Raw genomic sequence first — 25,553 nt, forward strand, 5'->3', positions numbered from 1 at the left:
CTTAAAAAGATTATTAGGAAACTAGAATTACTATTTTGAACAAAGGTTAATGCTCCGGTCTCACAGATCCAGTGCTGTGCCTGGTATTTTGTAATTGGAGGTTGCAAGTTGTATTTGTGTCCCAAAGGGTTTTTCTCCAGGTACTCCACTTTTAATCCCAATTCCCCAAAATCTACTTAAGGTAACTGAATGACTAAATGGGCCCTAAAATGGACTACTGTACTTAGTGTGGAGTCAGCCCTGTGGTTAATGCTGTCACTATATGCCTCTGTGCCATGACCTTGAATTGCATTAAGAGCATTTGAGAACAACATCTTTTATCATCAAGCTACCTTTTTTACAAATTGGCACATGAACTAGATGCTAGCATGTTGTTCGAACTGCAACATAGCGCCGAATGACTATGCACAAGTCTAACTCAAAAGGTAATTAAAACAATACTACATGATGAAACCAACCCGGACCTGTTGTAACTGGTCTACAGATGTGCTGCTTTCCCCTCCACAACAATGTGTACATAATCTGTTCTCTCACTCTCCCGCTATATCACAATTACGGAAACTTTTTGACTGCCCCTAACAGAGAAAAATGATGATCAACAGGAAAAAAAACGAGTGTAAACCACATTTACAAACACCTACATAAGCTCAGAAAAGAACAGAAACACATAAAATGTCTGCAAAACAAGAAAATTAAACATAAAAGAGAAGCTACTGTCTCACCTTGCCTCTGTGCTGCCTAATACCCTTCCAGAGAGGCTTGAGGACAGAATCAAATGACTCAATGCCGTATGGTGTAGCAGCCTCAGCCAAAGCAGCTATAGCAAGGGCACTAATAGTACGGACTTTTTGCTGCTCATCCACTAAACCTGAAATACAATAAAACAGTAAAGTTTAGTACAGTCAACTTTACAGAACACCTTTACTTATAACTAGTGGTCTTTTGGGCAAAATTCAGATTTGACAAAAGACATATCGGTAACTGATACAGATGTTGTACACAATCATGGAAATATCTACCAATATATTAATATCAAAAACCTAATCTTTAGGATTCAGAATAGCTTCAGTCCTTCTAGAAATGCTGTCTTAAAACTTCTGAACTATGTGTAGCGAAATAATGCATTATCCCTCAAGAAGATAAGCCTTCAATTTTCTGAGGGAAATGGATGGTGAAATTTGCTTTTCAAACCGCGCTACATTGGCAGGGGAGGCCATAGAAGATACATCAACTTGGTATTTGTGAAACCACTATGTATTAAGTACTAATTGTCAGCCTTTTTTTAAAACAGTTGACACACATGCTAACTAGCAATCAATTTAAAAGGATTCACATTTGCACCTGCTTTTTTAATTCTGTTATTTGAAATGTATAACCCTTTCTCATTCTGTCTTTCCATTATTTAAAAAAAAAAACTTTTCATAAATGACCTGGCTGTTCTTGAGTGCGTATATTTATACAACTGCAGCTGGATTGGTATAATTTGATATTTTTTTGATTAATTGGTTATAATCAGTCTTTGACCGTTTCCATAATTTTTAAAGATAAACATGAGAGTTACATATTAGAATATGTTTTATATGCTTTTTTGAGATTATGGGTGTTAATTTAATTTATAATATTGTACTACACTCCTCAGGCTACGTCGTCGTAACAAGCTCCTAATTTAATTAATGTATTGGATTTACGGCCATACCAAAACATAACAGTGTGCTCTTTACATAGGGAAGAGGTCCATTAGTAATCAAAATTGAAGACACTTTGCTTGAGAAGTGTCTCAAAATCTTGCACTTTTCGGTAAGGTTTTATTGTGAATACCCCTTTCTGAGCATGTACAGTATTTACATGGATTATGTAATGAGATGTGAAATGTATTTATCTTTAGTTCCCAGTTGTTAGGCCCTGACGAAAGGTTAGAGACCCGAAACACAACGTCCTAATGGCCAATGTGGATACTATTGCTATATTGACTACTGACCATCTGAACTTTGTTACCTACAACATGCAATTAAGGATTGTTTGCATGACCTGCTTATATTTTGACAAATGTCTAGTATGAGTTCATGCATGATCAGTTCTCAGTCTGGGTCTGCTGGCTTCTACATTCTGGTGCTTGTTTTTCATTTTGGTTGTTCCCTAACATAATAAGGACCGATTTATTATGCAAGTGCCTTAAAAATCCCATTTGACTCTTACTTTGTTTAAATTTCAGGCTTACTAAACAGATACAGCTTTAGTAATGGTCATCCATAAGTACATCATATAGCTCTCAGCATGTTGCTTGTATGCATTTACTAACTATATGCAAGATTCAATAATTTAAGAGCGCAATATACACAACCTACATGAGATTTAAATAAAAAAGAAAAAAAACCAAAATCATACCATGTTCAATGATTTCAACAAGACTCCGAAGATGAGGCAAGATGGCACAGCCCATCAGGATGGCAATCTGCTGGACAATTTTAATGCCAGTGTGTCTTGCTTGCCAGGACTTTTTGCTTTTACATACAGCCTTGAGGAAGGGTAAAAGTGATGGAATGCCAAGGGCAGACGCCACAACAGCAAAGGCACGGGCAGTTGTGTTTCTCACATACTCGTCCATGTTGTCAATATCTGGACGCATGGTTGAGATCATTGTGGCCAAGCCAGCAGCCTAAAATTACAGATTAACAAAACAAGACTGATGAGCAATTTTCAATTTAGAAAATTCATAACACTTTTGACAATATAAAAATGAAAACCTAATTACAACACTAATAAAGATAGCTATTTGCACCTATTATTTATTTTTAATACATCACATACTAGTTAAGGAAGTGCAATTAAGGTATGCCGTTACTGAAAAATATCAGCTTCAAGTGCATAATGCAAACATATTATGACCCGTAACATAATACAAACAAATTAGCAATCTAAATTATTTGGGGGAAAAATGTCATGTAGACCCACCTTTGCCAAGTTGGAAATAATTTCTCTGCCTTCCACTCTAGCATAGTAATCTTCATCAATCAACAATGGCTCAATAACGACAAGAATCTGTCAAGTAAGAGAAACATGTTTATATTCTGTTTAAGCACTCAATTGATATTTAATTTTACATAATAACATAGGATAAAATACTGTACATTATTCTAGTTTTTATACAAATACAAAAGATTTGCTATGTAAAGTAGTCCTTAAAGCCCTGTATACTGATATTCTTGAGTTTTGAATATTAAAAAAACACCACCTTACCTTATGTACATAGGGTCGGACCAAGTCGTCAAGTTTGTACAATATCCTGTCAATGACCTTTACTAGAAGATGACGCTCCTGATCTTCCAAAGTGGGTGACATCAGCAGGGGCAGAATCTGATTAAACAAGGGCCCTGCCCCAAATTCCCTGGCTTTATCAGTAATCTGACGAAGAGCTGCCTGAAAATTTAATGGAAAAAAATATAGGGTTTAAAGTTGGAACACATTAAGTGCGGCCAATAACTGTTTAACACTATCATTTTCAGAAAAGATATTTATAACTTAAGCTTCCAAACTACAGTAAAGTTATACAGATATTTTAAAATAAACATATTACACTCACCATTTTCACTGCATACTTTTTCTAATGTATTTTAAATGATACAAATTATGTGAATGACACATGTGTATTCACTTAAGTCACATTTTATAAACACGATTGTTGACCAAAAAAAAAAAAATCAGGGCAAGGGTTTGTGTGTTCTGGGGGAAATTCTAATGTGCTCCCCCAATCCTACAAAAGTAGCCTCGAAAATGATTAAAAAGATTTTATAATTTTACAATGCTATTTTAAAATCAGCTACTTAATCTTCATGCCTTGAACTATGCTAATGTAGACTTAGAATTTACTGTAAAAAATTTCTCAGAATCTCTCTGATTATCAACAGTGCCAAAGATGAGACTGTTACTTTCCTAAATATCTTGTGGAATTGCAGGAAAAGAATCGGCTTAAAACTGCCATGTTCCATGTGACCAAACTAAAACTGTACTTTGGTCCCAAGAATGGTTTTGGTTCAGGGTGCCACAACACAGAGTATGGTTTCATTTTTTTCTGCACCATTAAGTTGCCTCACAGCAAAAATGTGTAGTGTGGTTACACTGACCTCACTTGCAGGAAATTACTAATTACAACATTTCAACAAAGAAGAAGTTGTCTAGAGAAGAGGAAATGCATTTTTGGAAGACCAGCTTGGGCACATCTGGACATACCCCACTTTCATTTACAAGAGGGTATTCCGGAAGAGGTTCAATTAACAATATACTCATAGAAATACATGTGTTTCGGACATTGTAAGCATAAGACTGGATGAGTTCAAATGTGGTTTATGTGACACAAGTAACGTTATTTTTTCTTGAACTTTTGATGTTGTTTGATGCTATCCTCATGCTGGTCACTACAGACCCCTATTACATCAGATGTGTTATCACCATTCTGCATGAAAACATGAGATTAAAAGTTTTCTTTGGCCTGCACTAAACTACATGCATAAATAATATAGTTTTTTATTATACACAGGAAAACTAAAACAAGAAGACCTTTCTCATTGGAGGAGTCCCATTCTTAATTTTCAAAAGCAACTTCATTATCTTCCTCTCCTTCTGTTCCTCTGGGCTAAGAGTAGATTCATCAACTTCTACCTAATAAAAGACAAATAAAATTGAATTTTAAAATAAATTTTAAATTATTACCATTAAAGAAAAATCAAACATCAGAAAGCATATATTTGATTTTTATTACTTACCAATAACTTGTCAAAGTACTGAATATCATCAGGTTTAAGGAAAGGCAGATTGCCAGAGGGTTGGTCATTTAAAGTCTTCATGGAACGGTCTTCTGTCTGCATGTGAAAGCCAGTCATTCCTCCAATAGGGGTTGGTGTGGCGGTAAGTTTACGAGCAGGTGTGCGGATAGGGACATAGCCTGCAGGAGGTGGCAAAACCTATACCAGGAATGCAATATATATTAAAAAAACAGCTTCAAATGCAGGATAATAAATAAAATAATCTGTTGCCGATACAAATATACAGGCATGTGAACATCCTCAATGGCAGACGCAGAAAAACAGATATTTCATTTCAAACCAAAAAGATGGAGGCCAATCTTAACAGCTATAAAGAAAAATTATTAAAAATTATTTCAGGAACTGTGGAGGCTGAACCTCTTTTAAATACATGGTTGCAGGAATTACTGTACTAGTAAGAAATCAAACAGTAATGGCTGCATACGACTAAACAATCTAGGCTACAACAGAGTTGGATATACCATAGTGTTTAGAATTAAAAATTAGTTAAATATATGGAAAAAATAGATCATAACACAGATTTAGTTCATATAACAACCACTCCATATTTATTGAGCTAAGTTTATTGAATTAACAAATACATGACGACAATATAATAGTATAAATAACAATCTTCTTAAATCTGAAAAATTCTATTTTCTCTTTTAAAATTTGTAACATATGCTCAAACTGCTAGTTGTTTGTTTAACAAAAGGTATACCTTATAGCCTTCAGGAAACATTGCATCAAGCTCCTCATCTGTAAGAGGTCGATTTCTTTCATCAATCTCTCGCTCCCAGCGCCAGGCTTGTAACTGCTCCGGGGTCATGCTCATTAAGTGACCTGAAAAAGAATATTTATTTAAATATTCTATCCAATTTAAGACAGTTGTAGGTATTATCATAGTTAAAAAGCAGCTGCAATAAAAAATTGGCAGAATGTTTGTCTCAGAATGATGCAGAGAATTACTTATGGCCATGAGCTAAATAAAACAGAAAAAAGGACCTTCACAGTTAAAAGTCAGCTGAGAGCACAATTTCTATACTGTTTTCTCTGAACAGTCAGAAAAAACAAGGTACAAACCTTGGAAACTTGCACTCACTTTAATCCTTTATTCTAGATAATGCAAATTACAGAATAAATTAAGTACTATATGTTTTCATCAATTAAGTGTAACATGGGCAATTTATGTTAACATTTCTATACTAAATTATTAATGCACATCTTATTATTGCAAATCAATGTCTCCCCATGTTACAAGAGTACTTTTCACGGATTCTGTTTTAAAGCCAAAGTTGTTAAAATTAACTCTTTTAAAAATACACTAATAATTTGGCAAATAAAACCAACAATAACATTAGAAAGACAGAAAATAATGAATTCCAAAAGAATCTACAGTAATATACGCAATGATGCAGCAAGTTTGTAGGAGATGTTTCCAGGGAAGCTGATATCCCTGAGCAGCAATGTCAGGTGGCCTTCACGCTCACCTGATCTCGCTTCGTGTGATTTCTTCTTGTTGGCCTACCTGAAATCGAAGGTATACACAAACCGACCTGAAAACTTTGAAGTCCTCAAGAACAGTATTTACCACAAAAGTGCCGTTATTCTCCTTTAAATGGCCAAATGAGTCATGTAAGCTTTCAGAAATCATCGCAAAGAGTGTATCACTAATGATGGCCATCACCTTGAAGACACTGTTTTTAAACCACAGTGAAAAAATCTATTTTTCATACCCTTTCTTATTTCATAATGAAACTTATTTTATCTTGTAGTGTTTTTGTAGAATAATCGTTTGAAATGTGGTACTACTTTATGGCTTGCCCTGCATATTTCACCAATACTACTCCTGCAAAAGAAACAGATGATGCTTAAACCTAATCAGTCTTTTTAGTTTGTACTCAATTAATTTAGCATTCACATTTATTGGCAAAACCTTCACCACAAAATCTCCCACTAACAAACTTAAAACCAAATTGCAATTAAAAAGAAATAACTACACTTTGGAAAAAGATTAACTTCTGGCAGCATTTCTAGCATTAGGTAATAAATCTTATATACCTGGTGTAGGTGTGGACATGTTCATTGCTGGGGTTCCAATTGGAGTCTTTCCAGGAGTAAGGAGTGGAGTAGATGAACCAATTTGACTTGCTGGGGTCTCATCCCATCTAGATTTCCTCTTACTGGCTCCAGGAGTTGGTGTTTCCCCAATAGAGTCACCTCCACGATCTGTACGAGGGGTCTCTGCCCAACCACTGCCATGACCAGGCGTCTCTGAAATGTACAAAAAGATACTGCAAGATTACAAAATGAAGAAATTGCATTATCAAAAGGAATACTGAAACTGTACTATAAATGTGCCAAATGAATACCTTAACGATACATTTTGCCTAAATCAGCCAGACATGGCACCACAATCATACCAGTCTAGCCACTTGTCATCAACTGTTTCAGAAATGGAGCATGAAACCATATAACAAAGATGTAATCAATACAGAACAAACAGTAAAATTGTTTGTTGCACCTAACTCCTCAATGCTGATCCATTGGTAAGGCAATGCCAGAAACAACTTGCAGTACTTGACATGAAAGAAGCAGAAAACTACATATCTTAAAAATGGCAGCTGTACTGCCAACAGCAACACAAAAAGAAATGAAGAGTCCTACCTAACTACCAGCAATGATAAACCTCTCTTGTCCATTTGCCTGGAGAGGCAAATACTATAAACAGACAAGTTCAAATAGGAAATAATAAAAAAATCTGAGACTAGAAAAAATGGAGACCTGAATAATGCTAGCAGCAGCAACAGCTAGCTTTGGATCATCATAAATTACACTGCTCAAGATGAACTGGTTAAATAAATATAGCATATAGAGGACATATACACACACACACACACACATATATATACATATACACATACATACACACTTTGATACAATGTAAAATAGTGTACAGCTTGCATAACAGTGTAAATCTGCTGCAGCCCAAAACCATGACACTCCCACCACCATGCTTGACTGTAGGCAAGACACACTTGTCTTTGTAGTCCTCACCTGGTTGCTGCCACGCACGCTTAACACCATCTGAACCAAATAATTTTATCCTGGTTTTATCAGACCACAGGACATGGTTCTAGTAATCCATGTCCTTAGTCTGCTTGTCTTCAGCAAACTGTTTGCGGGCTTTCTTGTGCATCATCTTTAGAAGAGGCTTCCTTCTGGGATGACAGCCATGTAGACCAATTTGATGCAGTGTGCGGCGTATGGTCTGAGCACTGACAGGCTGACCACCCCACCCCTTCAACAATGCTGGCAGCACTTGTACATCTATTTTCAAAAGACAACCTCTGGATATGACGCTGAGCATGTGCACTCAACTTCTTTGGTCGACCATGGCAAGGCCTGTTCTGAGTGGAACCTGTCCTGTTAAACCGCTGTATGGTCTTGGCCACCATGCTGCACCTCAGATTTAAGGTGTTGGCTATCTTCTTATAGTCTAGGCCATCTTTGTGTAGACCAACAATTCTTTATTTTCAGATCCTCAGAGAGTTCTCTGCCATGAGGTGCCATGTTGAACTTCCAGTGACGAGTGTGAGAGCGATAAAACCAAATTTAACACACCTGAGACCTTGTAACACTAACGAGTCACATGACACTGTGGAGGGAAAATGGCTAATTGGGCACAATTTGGACATTTTTTACTTAGGGGTGTACTCACTTTTGTTGCCAGCGATTTAGACATTAATGGCTGTGTGTGGAGTTATTTTGAGGGGACAGTAAATTTACACTGTTATACAAGTTGTACACGGGCTACTTTACATTGTATCAAAGTGTCATATCTTCAGTGTTGTCCCATGAAAAGATATAAAATATTTACAAAAATGTGTGGGGTGTACTCACTTTTGTGAGATACTGTATGTGTATATCTATATATCTATCTATATCCTGTTCTTCCTGTCTCCCTGTAGCGCTGTCTTAGGCGTCTCACAGTGCGGACATGGCAATTTATTGCCCTAGCCACATCAGCAGTCCTCATGCCTCCCTGCAGCATGCCTAATGCACGTTCACGCAGATGAGCAGGGACCCTAGGCATCTTTCTTTGGGTGTTTTTCACAGTCAGTAGACAAGTCTCTTTAGTGTCCTGCGTTTTTAGAACTGTGACCTTAAATGTCTACTTTCTGTAAGCGGTTAAGGTCTTAACGACCATTCCACAGGTGCATGTTAATTAATTGATAATGTTAATTGAACATGCATGGAAAACATTGTTTAAACCCTTTACAATGACGATCTGTAAAGTTATTTGGATTTTTAAAAAATTATTGTTGAAATACACAGTCCTGAAAAAGGGACATTTCTTTTTTTGCTGAGAATGTGTGTATATATATATATATATATATATATATATACACACACACACACATATATCTATAGATATCTATCTCTATCTATATAGATATATCTATACTAGACATTAAGCCTGTTACAATAACGAGCGCTAGAACAGTAGTGCATAAACATTAGTAGGAACAGTCTATATTAAATGGCAGGGGACCTTGACCTCATTCTGTTTCTTGTCTTAATTTTTTTTTGTCGAAAATATTTTTTCAAGAAGCCTAAAGTAAAATAATAATAAAAATAAAGTAAAAAAACGTACATGACAATACAGTAAGTATAATTAATATTGCATGAGTGTAAAACTTTGTAACAATCTGTAAGACACAATATCTGAAGAAGATATTCAGGTAAAATTTTCAATTTTTTATCTCATGAAATTTTTCTGTACAATTTCATTATAGACAACATTTCTTGTAAATATTCTGTCTGAGTTTGGCAACAGTTTGCCTTGTTCAGGAATCTGTACAACCTTGACAACATCTGGAAAACGTCTAACTCTTGATAATGCAACATAAAACTGACCATGGCTGAATACTGGTTCTGGCAAGTAAATGCCAACCTTTTCTAAGGTTTGCTCTTCTGAGTCTCTCTCTTTTAGCGTTTTTCTGACAGTCATTTTCTTTTTCTTCAATCGATCTATTTGCTATTTTGTCTTTCAGCGTTTCTTTTGTTGATGTTTACTTGTTGAACTGACCGTTCTTCCAGGAGATGTTGCTTATATAGGATTTGATTGTCTAGGTCATTTGTCCTACTTGACGTGTTCTTTTTTTGGGTGGCATGTTGTTAGTAGATACGTCCGTAATATTTTCTCCTACAGTAATACTGGCTTGTATGTGGCTGTAATATGCATCCTTTAATATGTCTTTAATTTTCTCTCGCAGTAATACTGGTTTGTATTTCCATAAAATGCCTGTAATTTTCTCTGACAGTAATACTGGCTTTGATGTCCGTAATATGACTTTAATTTTCTGTCACAACAGTGGGCAATCAGCAGAGTGTCCCCAGCAACTGATGTAATGTGTGCCATGCTGCTTATAATCGTGCCTGTGGCGTCTCCCCAGCAAGTATTTTAATCTGTGGGGACGTGCAACTGATTATTTTGTGTGGCGTCTCCCTAACAATGGATTTTATGTGCGCTGCCGTGACTACCCAATCAGCACTCTCCCCAGCAATGGTGTCCTTTATATCTTATCATGCGCAGCCGTGGAAAGGCCATTCACTGTGTGCCCAGCTTCCAGTGTGTGTGCTTTATTTCCTTACCGTGCGCTGCGGTGGCGGCTAGGCCATTCACTGCGCGCCCAGCTTCCAGTGTATGTGCGTCCACGTGCCGAGCGCATGGGCGGGGCGCGGTACAATGTGCGGCGAGGCCAGCGCATCACTTCACCAGAAGACACACACACGGACACCTGGGCGCACACAGGGTTTTATTAAAGAGGATGATATATATATATATATATATATATATATATATATATATAGGGCGGCACGGTGGCGCAATGGTATCGCTGCTGCCTCGCATGTAGGAGACCCGGGTTCGCTTCGCGGGTCCTCCCTGCGTGGAGTTTGCATGTTCTCCATGTGTCTGTGTGGGTTTCCTCCGGGTGCTCCGGTTTCCTCCCACAATCCAAAAACATGCAGCTTAGGTGGATTGGCGATTCTAAATTGGCCCTAGTGTGTGCTTGGTGTGTGGGTGTGTTTGTGTGTGTCCTGCAGTTGGTTGGCACCCTGCCCAGGATTGGTTGGCTGGGATTGGCTCCAGCAGACCCCCTGACCTTGTATTCGGATTCAGCGGGTTGGAAAATGGATGGATGGATATATATAGATAATATATATATAGATAAAATATATATATATATATATATATATATATATATATATATATATATATAAATATATATATACATATATATATATATAAAATATATATACACATATACATACACTGCTCACAAAAATTAAAGAAACACTTTAAAGAAACACATTAGATACATCAGATCTCAATATGAAGTTGGATATCTATACAAATAACGACAGGGCAATGTCTTAGGAACAATAGGATGCCAAGTCTTTTAATGGAAAAAAAAGTTTTCTGCCTACAGAGGGCTCAATTGTGTAGACACCCTAAAATCAGAGTGAAATGAAGATGTGGCAGGCTAGTCCATTTTTCAAAAACTTAATTTCTGCTACTCAAAATGCTTTTCAGTATCTTGTGTGGCCCCCACAGGCTTGTATGCATGCTTGACAACGTCGGGCATGCTCCTAATGAGACGACGGATGGTGTCTTGTGGCATTTCCTCCCATATCTGTATGAGGGCATCCCTGAGCTGTGGTACAGTCTGAGGAGCAACCTGGCGGCGCCTAATGGACCGAAACATAATGTCCCACAGATGTTCTATTGGGTTTAAGTCAGTGGATCGTGAAGGCCATTCAATTGTTTCAATTCCTTCATCCTCCAGGTACTGCCTGCATACTCTTGCCACATGAGGCCGGGCATTGTCGTGCATTAGGAGGAAACCAGGACCTACTGCACCAGCGTAGGGTCTGACAATGGGTTCAAGGATTTCATCTCGATACCTTATGGCAGTCAGAGCACCATTTCCTACGCAGTAGATGTCTCTGCATCCCTCCATGGATATGCCTCCCCAGACCATCACTGACCCACCACCAAACCTGTCATGTTGAACGACGTTCATATCGTTCTCCTTGTATTCTCCAGACTCTTTCAACGTCTATCACAGCTGCTCAGGGTGAACCTGCTCTCGTCTGTAAAAAGTACAGGGCGCCAGTGGCGGACTTGCCAATTCTGGTGTTCTTGAGCAAATTAGTCGAGCTCCACGGTTCTGGGCAGTGAGCACAGGGCCCACTACAGGACGTCGGGCCCTCAGGCCATCTTCATGAAGTCTGTTCCTGATTGTTTGGGTAGAGACATTCACACCAGTGGCCCTCTGGAGGTCATTCTGTAGGGCACGAGCAGTGCTCAGCCTGTTCCGCCTTGCACAAAGGAGCAGGTATCGGTCCTGCTGATGGGTTGAAAACCTTCTACGGCCCTGTCCAGCTCTCCGAGAACAGCAGCCAGTCTCCTGAAATCTCCTCCATGTTCTGGAGATTGTGCTGGGAGACACATTAAACCTTCTTGCTGCAGCACGTGTGGATGTGCCATCCTGGAGAAGTTGGACAACCTGTGCAATTTCTGTAGGGTTAAGGAATCACCTCATACTGCCAGTAGAGATGATTACTCAAGCCAAAACTAGCACGAGTGGAAAACCAGCCAAAAAGATCAAGAGGGAGAAACTTGAAATGACCTCCACATGTAAAACCAGTCCTGTTTTGAGGGTTTTCTAATTGTTGCCACTTTAGTGCACCTGTCGTTAAGTCCATGAACTCCAATACAGCTGAAAGTGATTAACAATGACCTCAGCTGCTTAACCAACCAGAAAATTATCAGACAGGTTTAATTGATTTCATGCCAGGCCCAATAAAAAAGTGTTCCTTTAATTTTTGTGAGCAGTATATATATATATATATATATATATATATATATATATATATATATATATATATATATATATAAGATATATAGATATATAGATATAAGATATAGAGATATAGAGATATATAGATATATATAGATATAGATATATACATATACACACACATACATATATACATAAACACGTACATATACACACACATATATATGCACAAACACACACACATCACACAAAATCAAAAAAAGCAATCTTTAAACTATTTTCTAAAATGGAAAAAGCTAAATTGTTTCTGGACTTTAATTTAGTAAAGGCTTTTAATTTTCTTTTAATTTTGAGTGGTCGGAGTGGTGGCTCTGAAGGTAGGGACCTGCAATCGGAAGGTTGCTGGTTCAAATCCCATAAATGCCAGAAGTGATTCCACTCCATTGGGCCCTTGATTAAGGCCTTTAACCTGCAATTACTCCACCCTGGGAATGATGTTAACCTGAATCCAGCTCTGTAAGGAGGCCCTCCAATCTGCAGGGAAAATTTGGGACTTGGTGGCAAGATTGGCACCTCCGCCACCATAAAATACTTCACTGTTCCATTCCATCTGAACTAGTAAGGTGTCTGAGGTGTCACCCATTGAATGGCTGCACTCGGGTCCTAATCTGGGATCCTGAGGTGGTTTGTCATGTGGTTGGTGCTCCTAAACTCTATTCTGAGCAGCACTGTGAAAAAGAGTGCTTGATATACTGTACTAATAAAAATCTCAGGTTGAGACAAACAGTTGTGTATAAAAAATGATTGGGACTAAATACTTTTTTTAGGGAACTTTGTATGTAAATATGTCTGTGTGTATATACAGTATATACGCAAACATACACAATTTTTTTTTGCAGTTGCCCGGGAAGGTTGGAATTGACTGTAACAACTACACATACTGTATTTTAACAAACTACATACTAGATGTGCTGCAACAAATTACATATGTTACTTAAATTTAATAGTGTGGTTAAAATGTGGCTCGTTGGAAACAAACAAGAAAGCCTTAATTATATCACCACTTTTATAACTCATAAAAAAACCCATTTGAAAAGAAAAGTACATTCTATCCACAAATACTGTGATAATCTCTTATAAACCTGAAACACAAAAAAGAGTTACTTAACTGTATAAAACCATAGTATCATTAAACATGAACTGTGCTGCAACATGCATATAAAATAGCACAAGCTTTATTGTGCAGAGATATTTACAAAAACTAACCTCTTTCTGTCTTGGGAGTCTCATCCCAGCGATTCTTTCGAACACTGGATGTTGCACCTCCATGTCCAGGGGTAGCATGCCCAGGTGTATCACCTCTGCCAGGTGTAACTGCACCAGCTGGAGTGTGACTAGGTGTTGGATCCCACATGCGTGTACTGGGTGTGGCCCCAGGTGTCTCACTGCCTTTTGCTCTTCCAGGAGTCTCATCCCAACGGCTTTGTGAAGGTGTATGCCCTGGAGTCTGCAAAACATTATTTAATTATTCTTTTTTTTTCCACATTCTGATTTCCCACTGAATATCATATGAATTTTTAAAACCAGCACATGCAGACAGTAACTCTATTTTCAAGTTAAAAAAATCAATTCTCAGCAAGATTATGGGAAAAATTATTTTTTGAAATAAACAAAAAATTATAAAAGACAAATGATAGGGACACTTTGGATAAATTGTTGGATACCTCAAAGTTATAAATCATTTTCAATATACAAATGTGGCACAATTAAATTAAAGCCAAGGTGTTTTTTTTAAATTCTGTATACTCAATGTTTTAGCAAGAAGTGTGTCGCTGATGTGTATCATCCACAAAGCTAAGGATACTAATACCTAGTATAACCAAATTTAAACAGCAGGAATAACTTTCAACATTTTATGATTATAAAAATTAAACTATGCATTTTCTAGTAAATCTGTGGCAATGTTATTATTTTTAGTCAGAAACCATCAAACTGTAGAAAACCAGCTGCAATTACATAAAGTCAAAACGTAAAACAGCAAAGTAAATTTTCAAAAATGTATGGTATTCTTTGTTTTGAATTTGTATGTAATTGCAACTGGTTTGGTACAATTTGATGTTTTTTCGATTAATGATTATTTGATCTTTGATCTTTTTCATTGACATTAAGTTAGAATAAACATGCTGTGCTGGGAGTTTTGTTCTCACTTATTTGAAGATACTGTATAGCACTCCTCAGGTTTAAGTGGTCTTAAGAAGGAACTATCAATTTAACGGATATGTTAAGGTTATTAGCACCGCTGAACATTTTTCTTTTTAGTGCGGTTTTAATAGAGGCCATGTTTCATTTAGAAGTAAGAATGAATACTACTTGCCTCAGGAGTGTTTTGGAATTTTCAACTGTTGGTAACGCTTTACTGTGAGTACCCCATCCAGAGCATATATATGTAATGTATAAACTTTAATAAGACATAAGGAATCCACGTATATCTTTTGGTCCCAGTTTGTCTCGCCCTGATGAAGGGTTAAGTGTCTCTAAAAGGGCTGGACTTGATGAATAATGCATATACTCATTGATACAAGTTTTAATCATGAATACTAACGGCCTCAATGATTTGGAACATTTTTTTTTATTTAACACCACAAATCCAGGGACTAATTTCCTGATCTATGTTTTGAAAAATTGGAGAATGTTGGAAGACTTTGTGCTCTAGTAAAAAAAAAAAACAAATAAAACAAACAAACAAAGTGTAGGCTGAGTAATTTTATTTAATAATGTAAACAGATTTTTGAAAAATTATCTTACTGTTCTTTACTTTGTATATGAATATTATCCTAACCAAATGCAACACATTACAGTTTAGAGATGTGTACAGCAACAGCAGACTTCTAGACAGCTACAAACGATGACTAATCAGCGTACTGTGGTAATTTACTCAATTAAGCAAAAAAACAAAAAGACATCTTTTACATGTAACTTTGAATAATTCAAGTTTCTGCTATGTAAAGCATCTTCCTATGGTAATTAAAACCGAAATCTAAAATCAATTGATTTCTGATCCATTATTAGCAAATGTAGTCTAGTAGATAGATTAAACAAGAGGTGGTGTTCAGAATACTGAAGTCAGTTATTTTGCCAGAAAACCACTTGTACAAATAAACTAACAGGCACAAGATACTCTATGAGTAAGGATGCTGTAGATTTTTTAGATATAATCCACTAATCAATAAAAAGCAAAATTTACTAATACAATGAGAAAGTCCTTAAACATATTTTTATTTTTCTGTTAAATTTCAGAAACAAATACTCATCCTCTGATTAAATTTAGGGTCCAAAAATGTCAAAAGAATAAATGGAAATGAGATAGCACAATATCCGAGCAATATAGACATTAATATTCAGTACATAGAAAATAATGAGATATTGATTTATTTTTGTGCTGAGCCTTTTATATCTAACAAATATCTGCTAAAAAACTAGAGGAACCAGCATAACAGAAATATAAATCAATATAAACCCATTCTCCCATAAACATGATTTACCTCAATAAGGATTTTTTTATAAACATTTTGCTGAATATTTCCAAGAACTGGGAGAATATTTGACACCAGAAAGTTTTAATATATTATTTTACAGTGTATTGTGCACAAGGAGCATTTAAAAAAAAACAAGTACAGTAATCCCTCGCCATATCGCGCTTCAACTTTCGCGGCTTCACTCTAACACGGATTTTATATGTAAGCATTTCTAAATATGCAACATGGATTTTTCGCTGCTTCGTGGGTTCTGCAGACAATGCGTCTTTTTACTTCCGGTTCACGCTTCCTCAGTTGGTTTGCCCAGTTGATTTCATACAAGGGACGCTATTGGCGGATGGCTGAGAAGCTAACCAATCAGAGCATACAGTTAAGTTTCTGTGTGCTGACTGGCTTAGCGACGGAGCGGCGAATTCGATTCCACGGTGTTAACCAGGAATTCTCGTCTCGCTCAATCAGCATCAACGTGTTTCACTGTGTAAAGAGTTAACTTTTGTGCTCTTTTGTGTTTATCTTTGTCCATAGTCAAGCCCTTCACTATGGCTCTAAAACGATCTGCTCCTGCTACTGCTTCAGGGGCTGTGCCCAAGCACCAACGGAAGATGCCAACGACTGCCGAAAAGGTAAAGGTTTTGGATATGTTGAAGGAAGGGAAAAGCTACACTGCTGTAGGACACCATTACGGCATTAATGAGCCCACGATTCTTTTTATTTAAAAAGGAGGAAAAGAATATAAGATCTACGGCCGCAGTGTCCTTTTAACCAGGGAGCAAAACGAGTTGTAAGTGGACGTAATAAGGCAGTAGTCTGGATGGAATCTGCTTTAGGGATTTGGATTGAAGACTGCCGGAAGAAGAACAACGGTGGTGCTACGCAGTCACCTGAAGAGGCTCCTTTAGAAGGGCTGTAATGCTCTCCTTTGTTGTGCAGTAAAATTAAACTCATTGTTATCAGATAAGTCGTCATGTCATTGTTGGTGAGTAACCGTAATTAATTTTCTACTTACAGTACTTAGTACATGTAGGTAAGTTTAGTGTCACTGTACACACATTTACTGTATACAATTTTTCTTGCACTGTACATATTTATTGCTGGTGGCCTGTCTATCGTAATGTCTGTAACATATGTGATAACGGAGACCCTCGATATCTTTAAAATAATATTTAGGTTTAAAAAAAAAAATTTAAAAAAAAAATTGCAAAATCTTGCAACACAATATAATTAGTAGGCATACCTACCCAGTAATCCATATGCCCCATCCCAGACTTTTGGATTATAAAAGCATCATGGCATCTAACTGATCAAATCGGTGTGCATTTTCGAAGTGGGCATACTGCAACCGAGTTGTCTATGGCATTTGTTTACTTTCACATGGTGTTTCTGCTCAAATTCTGGCTTCCTCTACATTAAATGGCTGAGACAATTACCCTTACCTTGTGCTACATGTTTGGCACTGTGATACACGTGCCATAGCAGCTCAAGTAACTGAGGAGTCCCTTAATAATAACAGTAGTCCCTTAATATAACATACTGTACTTTTCAAAATACAAATCTAACACTGGCAATAATGTAATTCTGCTCTACCCCCAACAACCTTTGCAAATGTCAGTTTAAATAATGGAGTACTGAGCTCCTATTTATTGTAATAAGTTAGAAAATATTAGGTTAAAAATTGCATGACTTTTTGTGGACACACCATTTGAAAATGTAATTTAAATAATAATTGTGTCTGATTTTCTATCGTAAAAACACCCTAATGAGCTATGTATTATTTATTAGGACCACATCTCTAAGAGTGCACCCAACACCTTCATCAATCCAATATTGAAAAAAAATTAGATAAAAATAAATACATTTTTGAAGGGCATGGGTTTTAAAGTTTAGCCCTGGGTCACCACTGAGGCTGCAGTTTTTAATTCCAGTTTCACAAGGCATTGGGTCAGTTTTACTTCTGAACAGTTTAATTAGCGAATTAATTTCCTTCTCTTATTTTGCATTTAGAAAATTATGGTACAATATTTATATTTAAAAACAGACTAACTATATTACCCAAAATTTCCTAAGGCAATAAGACCCAATTATAGTGCCAAGTTCTTTCTGTATACAATGATTGTTTTTTGTTTTTTAAACCGGGGTGAAATATTAGTTCAGAAGAACAACAAGAAAATATCTATGCTGATCTGGGAAAAAACACATGAAGCAGTGTCAGTTGCAAGAAATAGAGTAATTATGGATGACTTAAATGGAAAGATTGGAGAAGGTCAATTTCAAGACATTGTAGGACAATTCAGAGTAGTTAAAACAATGACAGTGTGAAACTTGGACTGAATGGTATGAATAAAACTATCAGGTTATTATAACACCTGGTTCTATTACCATAGTCTGTGCCGAAGGACATGACGAATAACACCAAAAACCAAATTGATTACATCAACATCAATAAAAGATTTCATAACTCAGTAACTGAGACCAAGTGTTATCTGGGTGCCAACTGCAATAGTAGGCCTGTTCTCTTGGTCTGTCATCTTCATTTAAAGCTGAAGAAACTAATGTATAATGGAAGTGCTATTACTTTGATATTGAGATATTGTTTTGTAATTTTTTATTCTTTAACAAGTTTATCGATTATGTGAAAAGACTATCTGATGACCAGCTAAATAAACAGCCAGAAGACTATGTGAACCTGCAACAGGTTGTGACGTAATAAAGAAAGTAATACTATTTATTAACTAGCAAAATACCCGCGCTTCGCAGCGGTGAAATACTGTCTGAATATTTTTATTAATAAAAAAGTAAAAATTTTTAGACTGAACGAAAATATGTAAAAAATTAATTGTTAAGGATCTCTCTGTATACCACGTTGTCAGTTCGGCCCTCTGGTTGTAATATGACTAAGCTGTGTGCTGAGCTCACTCTTGAGCATGCAACATACAGTTGGCCATGTGAAAAGCAATCCCGCCTCAAATAAATGCCAACCTTTTGTAGTGTTTGTCCCTGAGACTTATTAATTGTCATTGCGAAGCAGAGCCTTACTGGAAATTGAGGCGCGTTTGAATTAAAATGGGAGATTAGATGGTATAACGGGGATGCGAGAAATAAAAACTGTGTCACTGAGGCACTGCCAGTAAATATAGTTGCTTCAATTAGGTTGTTTTATAGAGATGTGACCTGAAGTCTTGTGCCGTTACAAAGTTTCGGTGGTTGTAAGTTTCTGCTTCCTTGGCGAAGGTCGTAAACGAAAGAAGACACCGCAGTGACACACAGAAGAGAACCCGTGGATTAAATAAAACCTACACAATAACTGAAACAATCGTAACAAATGAACAATGAAACAGCGGAGAAACCGTGAATTAAATAAAAAGGCTGCTTCGTTGGCGAAGCAAGAAAAAAGGACTTTCTTATATATCGTTCGTTTATAAAACAGTGCAGAAGCTCTGAAAAAGCTGCTTCCTTAAAAAGTAAGGAAGCGACTGAAGAGACGGCGGTGACGCGTAAGTGTTCGCAAGGCAACTGAAGCCCTGCATTATGGGATCTGTAGTTTATTGTGTTACCAGTGCTTCATATCCCCGGGCCATTAATAACAATAATACAGTATATAAAATGATCTCGGGCGGATATAATTACACGCTGGGCCAGATGTTGCCTGCGGGCCTTGAGTTTGACACATATGGAGTAAATAGAACTTGAAAAGATGTATTTTTTCGTACATCGAGCCCGCGTGCTATTGTGGTTTTGCTTGCATGCCTCAATAAGTCATCCTCCCCTTGCTCTTACTTTTTTACCGTTCATCTAATGAATACACTGAGTATGGCTTTACCAAAACAATCATTGATGGTGAATAAAGTATCCATTATTCGAGTATGTAGATTGGGATATATATATATACATATATATATATACCCGCGTATCGCAGTGAAGTAGTGTGTTTAAAAAGCTAGAAAAAGAAAAGGGAACATTTTAAAAATAACGTAACATGACTGTCAATATACAGTATTTGTTTTGTGAGTGTTACTGAGTGTTGCTGTCATCAAGGATTTGATTATCATTATTTCTTTCAATCAGGTTCGTATTTGTAGGATGTGTTGTGTTCAAGTTACATTCCGTGTTTGTCAATCGTTGTAAAGATGACAGGTTTCTTTCATTGATTCGTTTCTTACTGCATCAATAAACAGCTCGTCTTCTTTATCTGAGACCTGACACACTGCATGCACGGCTTTTTTAACACTGTCTTCCTTTAGCGGGACATTGACTTTTTCCACCGTGTGCTTTGTTTCCGCAGTAGCTGGATTTATGAATATGCTTATCAGACGCTTCATATTTTTTGCTGACTTTTCAATTGTGTAATTCGGTTTTTGTTCAGCGCTGTTTGGAACTGTTGCTTTTTATCTGTGCACTGCATCAGTTCACGTGAGCCACTCAGTGTACATGCATCGAAGGTTCCCAGCTGTGCTGGTGCCATCTCGTGCTATGTCCATGGCTGTATTTAATGTTACCTTAGTCCTGGCACTTAAACCTTTCTCTCGCAGTTTCGCTGAGTTTGTGTCAAACACCACCCTGACCATCTCATCTTCCTCTCCATAAGCACAGTCCTTCACCCGTGAATATTTACCCGTGGCAGTTTGCTATTGGATTGCCGCTGACGGACGGCCTTATATGGGCAGGCACTAAATTACAAACGCCAGCGGCAGCCTGTCTATGAACTTAATTTAAAGTGTAGGTTTACATCGTGCTTTGGTTCCGAAGTAGCAGAACTCATGAATATGGTTGTATATGTCACTCGCTCGCTTCTTATTGTTTCGCTGCCTTCTCAATTATATAATGCATGTTTTCTTCAGCGCTTTTTTGAGCTCTTCCTGGTTTTCTATGTACTGCGTGATTACGTGGGAGGCGTGATGATGTCACACGAAACTCCGCCCCACGGCGTTGAAGCTCATCTCTATTACAGTAAATGGAGAAAAACAGCTTCCAGTTATGACCATTACGCGTAGAATTTCGATATAAAACCTGCTTAACTTTTGTAAGGAAGCTGTAAGGAATGAACCTGCCAAATTTCAGCCTTCCACCCACACGGGAAGTTGGAGAATTAGTGATGAGTCAGTCAGTGAGTGAGTGAGGGCTTTGCCTTTTATTAGTATAGATAAATGGGCAAAATAGAAATGGATGACAGAGGAAATTCTGGACCTGATGGAGGAACACAGGAAATGTAAAAAGACAAAAGTATAGTCCACTGAGTAAGAATATTCTGAACAAAAGGTCTGTAAATTAAAACAAAATTTTCAATTATAGTGAAGAGGTAGAAAAAACAGGACAAAAACAAGTAAAAACTAATGTAAAATAATTCAAAGAGTTATGATGCATCAAGCTGAATTAAAGCTAAAAATGGAAGGGATGCGCTGATCGATCGGTGGCTGATTTTCACTATAAAAGACTCGGTGAATGCAAAATTTTCCAATCACAAAAAACAATCTTTTCAGCCCCTGTTTTTCTAAGCTTTATGTAAATTATTTGCTTTTCTTCTTTACGTGAGGTAATACTGTAATTAAGCCAGCACTAGTCTTTTTTTTTTTTTTTTTTAAATCAAACTTCCTGTGGTGTAAACAAAGAGATACATGTTTTTTTTACCAATGAGTAAAACATGATTAGAATATTTGCATTTACATTATATAAAGTGGAGTAACACACTGAGAAAAACGAGTCTGAGAAGTCACACTGTGCTGTAAGACAAACAGCAAAAAGCTACTTTAATTCAGACCTTTTTATTTTGTCCTTTAATTAAAATGAGACACTGCTTGTCTTAGTTTGGACTGTAAGGATGGAAAGAGAACTGTTTTAAAAATTAATTAGTTGTAATCCCTACAGATTTTATTCCCTACAGATTTTATTTTATTTTTTCTCCAGCCATCTGGAGTTTTTTTTGTTTTTTCTGTCCCCCCTGGCCATTGGACCTTACTCTTATTCGATGTTAATTAATGTTGATTTATTTTGTTTTCTTATTGTGTCTTTTATTTTTCTATTCTTTATTATGTAAAGCACTTTGAGCTACTGTTTGTATGAAAATGTGCTAGATAAATAAATGTTGTTGTAATACGTAGGGATGCTATGATCAAACATGAGCCAAACGAATCAGCCAATTATCACAAAAAAAAACTATCGGTGATCGGTAAAAAGGCCGACCACAAAAAAACAATATTTTCAGCCCGTTTTTCAAAGCTTTATGGCAATTTAGTTACAGTTTTCCTTTACGCAAGGTATTACCGCCATTGAGTCAGCACATGTCTTTTTTTCTTTTGCAGCAAACTTCCTGCAGTGTAAACAAGTGCAGAGAGTGAAAGCTTGTTTTAACAGTGAATGAGAGGCAATCGGCATATTAGCTTTTACATAAAAGAATGTGGAGTAATAAACTGAAGAAAACTAATCAGAGAAGTTGTCCTGTGCAATTAGACAAACGGCAAGATAAGCTTCCTTAAGGATTTCAGACCTTAATTTTGTCCATTAAATTACAATGGACACTGCTTCAGCTTGGACAGCAAACTTGTTTAAAATGCAGCAGCTTACACTTTTAATTGGAACAAGGAAAAAAAAAAGAATTTGAAATTGCTGCTTAGTAAAAAATAGGATTTTTTTTTTTTTAAGGTTTGTATTGTGTTTATTACTTTTTGCTGTGCGTCATACAGCACAAGTACTAATTAAAATGGTAGTCCATATTTATAATTACACCTCAGGAATTATGAATGTCTAGTTGAAACACAGAAGAAAAAAAAAAACACCTGCATAAAAAAGTAAATGTATATTTTAACAGCAAAAATCTGTGCAGCAATTAATGATTTAAGGTGATTAAAACTTACAAGAGCATGTACTGTATATTTACGTTTAAACACCACATAATTGCCTATATCAAATAATAGTGTGAGAATAAATATACAGTAAACCCTTGTTTATCGTGGTTAATCTGTTCCAGACTCTACAGCGATAAATGCATTTCCGCGAAGTAGGATTCTTTATTTATAAATTTAATATTTTCGTAGTTAGAGCATAGAAAACCTGTTTACAACCTTCTAAATACGTTTTTTAACATTGTTAGAGCCCTCTAGACATGAAATAACACCCTTTAGTCAAAAGTTTAAACTGTGCTCCATGACAAGACAGAGATGACAGTTCCGTCTCACAATTAAAAGAATGAAAACATATATTCCTCTTCAAAAAAGTGCGTGTCAGGAGCAGAGAATGTCAGAAAGAGACAGAGAGAGTGAAAAGCAAACAATCAAAAATCAATAGGGCTGTTCGGGCTTTTAAGTATGCGAAGCACCGCCAGAAAAAGCAGCTGCCAAGAAGGGAGCAATGTGAAGGTAGTCTTTCAACATTTTTTAAGAGGAGCTTCCGTATCCTCTAGGCCAGTGTGCGAACAGCCCCTCTGTCAGAAGCAGAGAACCAGCGAAAAATCCATGATATATAATTAGATATGCCTACATTTAAAATCTGCGATGGAGTGAAGCCGCGAAAGTCGAAGCACGATATAGCGTGGGATCACTGTATATATTTTTCAACTGAAAGGTGGTGTCTTCTTTTCCGCATCACCTTAAAAACAGGCCAAGTTACTCAATGAATTTACCTATTTTACTTATGTATGGGCTAAGTATAACATGCAATTTAACTTAATGCAATTCAACTCTCTCGTGCCCTTTAAACATGTTAGTTTGGTTTGCACTGTGCAACGGATGACCCAGTGTGCCAGGTTGGCCAGTTGATTTCACTAATATATTCAAGTTTTGTTTTTTTAACAAGGTTAAAACTCATCAGAAAATGGTGAGAACTGAAGAGGCTCAACTGGATTTAACTCTTTAGATAAATCAAAAAAATCCATGTTAAATATAACAGATTTTTTTGGGGGGTTAGAGATATGGTGAAAACTTTTTTTTTTTTTTTTAAACTTCAGATAAGTACATTACAGAAAAAAAACAAACAATATGACAGCTTGTAATAACGAAAAGCATTTCCTTTTTGGATAAATATCTTTGTACATATTTTTTAGTTAAAGTATGTATTTTAAGAAATTTATTTAATTTAGAATTTGTATGGTCACTGAACAATATGCCTACATAATTTCATTTTATTAACAGAAAACGAAAACACCTGTAGTCTACAGTTTAATTATATAAATACTAAAGTTAACAACTAAATATAGTAAATAACACTTCTGTGTCTGGTTAAAGTGACAGAGGAGGAGAAAAAAAAAGATTTGGCATCAGAATTGACTGATATAGTAATATGAAATCTGATCTATATCGGCATTAAAAAAACAACACACCTGATCGGAGAATCCCTAAAATTACACTATTGTGAAAAAACAATCAAAATTCAGAAAAGTACATTTATCTAAAACTCCATCTACTGGTGCAATGACCGCGCATGATTAACAGCAGCAGCACGGCAGGTGAACCTAAAAGTGTTAATGTAAAAGTGTCCTAACCAAGTTCAACACTTCAACTGTCAAATACAATTTAAAATGTACTTATTTAACACTCTATGATATCACAGTGAAACGGTAAAATCATTTACATCAAACCCCCAAAAAACAAACCCGTGAACATGCACACAGGACATCTTACCCTTCAATTCAACCATAAGTAAAATTAAACATAACTCACATCTGCCTGATCCCAACTGGACACTTTTTTGGGAGTAGCATTAGCACTGCCAGGTGTCTGCTCAGCAGTTTGATCCCATCGACGTTTGCGTTTAGCTGCCGCAGCTTGGGATACTGCTGACCCATTAACAGCTTTAAGATCACCGGATTTAGCTTTTTCGGCCAGTTGCTGACGTATTTCTTTCTGTTAAAATAAACAAATAAATGGTTAAAGCTGAAGGGTATCAGAAACACAGTTTGCAACAATGATACCATTTTGTTTTTACTTCTAGCTACTATAAGATTCATTTTATCAATACACTGTAAATACATCTGTCAGGCTTAACAGATGGCAAGGTTGTTGTGTCTTGTCACACTTGCTTATGTTTTCCTACCAGCAGCTGTGTAGTTACCCATTCTTGTAGCTTTTCCACATTTGCATGGTCACAGAGAGGGATGTGAGAGAAATACGATTTAAAATTTTAGAGGATCTCAAGATTAAAAATAAAAGTTCACAAATCGAACTGGGAAGTGTGTTATTAAGCATTATCAATTTCCAAAATGTTTTTATTCCTACATGTGCAGTGGAGTAAATTACATCGGATGAGTTTAATGTGATGGGTGTTACAAACTTCATAAAAACATATTTCTTGTACATGGCTATCAGTATATAAACATATGCTATACTATTTGAAAGATAGGCTTTTTGAACACGTGAATAAAA

At 36.6% G+C, this 25,553-nt stretch overlaps 1 protein-coding gene across 2 annotated transcripts in view; it reads right to left on the reverse strand.

Annotated features, from left to right (window-relative positions):
* sf3b1 (splicing factor 3b, subunit 1) overlaps positions 1-25,553 on the reverse strand; it is a 62,202-nt gene that overhangs the window by 16,950 nt on the left and 19,699 nt on the right. For both annotated transcript variants that reach the window (XM_039755873.1, XM_039755874.1), the window contains 10 exons: positions 24,852-25,034; positions 13,937-14,177; positions 6,861-7,073; positions 5,521-5,642; positions 4,761-4,958; positions 4,555-4,656; positions 3,238-3,417; positions 2,953-3,039; positions 2,386-2,656; positions 723-868 (listed from right to left, as the gene is read on the reverse strand). In XM_039755873.1, coding sequence (XP_039611807.1) covers positions 723-868; positions 2,386-2,656; positions 2,953-3,039; positions 3,238-3,417; positions 4,555-4,656; positions 4,761-4,958; positions 5,521-5,642; positions 6,861-7,073; positions 13,937-14,177; positions 24,852-25,034 — 1,743 coding nt within the window. The remainder of the gene's footprint in view (positions 1-722; positions 869-2,385; positions 2,657-2,952; positions 3,040-3,237; positions 3,418-4,554; positions 4,657-4,760; positions 4,959-5,520; positions 5,643-6,860; positions 7,074-13,936; positions 14,178-24,851; positions 25,035-25,553) is intronic.

The sequence above is a fragment of the Polypterus senegalus genome, chromosome 6 (genome assembly GCF_016835505.1).
Source record: "Polypterus senegalus isolate Bchr_013 chromosome 6, ASM1683550v1, whole genome shotgun sequence".
In the NCBI taxonomy this organism is placed as follows: Eukaryota; Metazoa; Chordata; class Cladistia; order Polypteriformes; family Polypteridae; genus Polypterus; species Polypterus senegalus.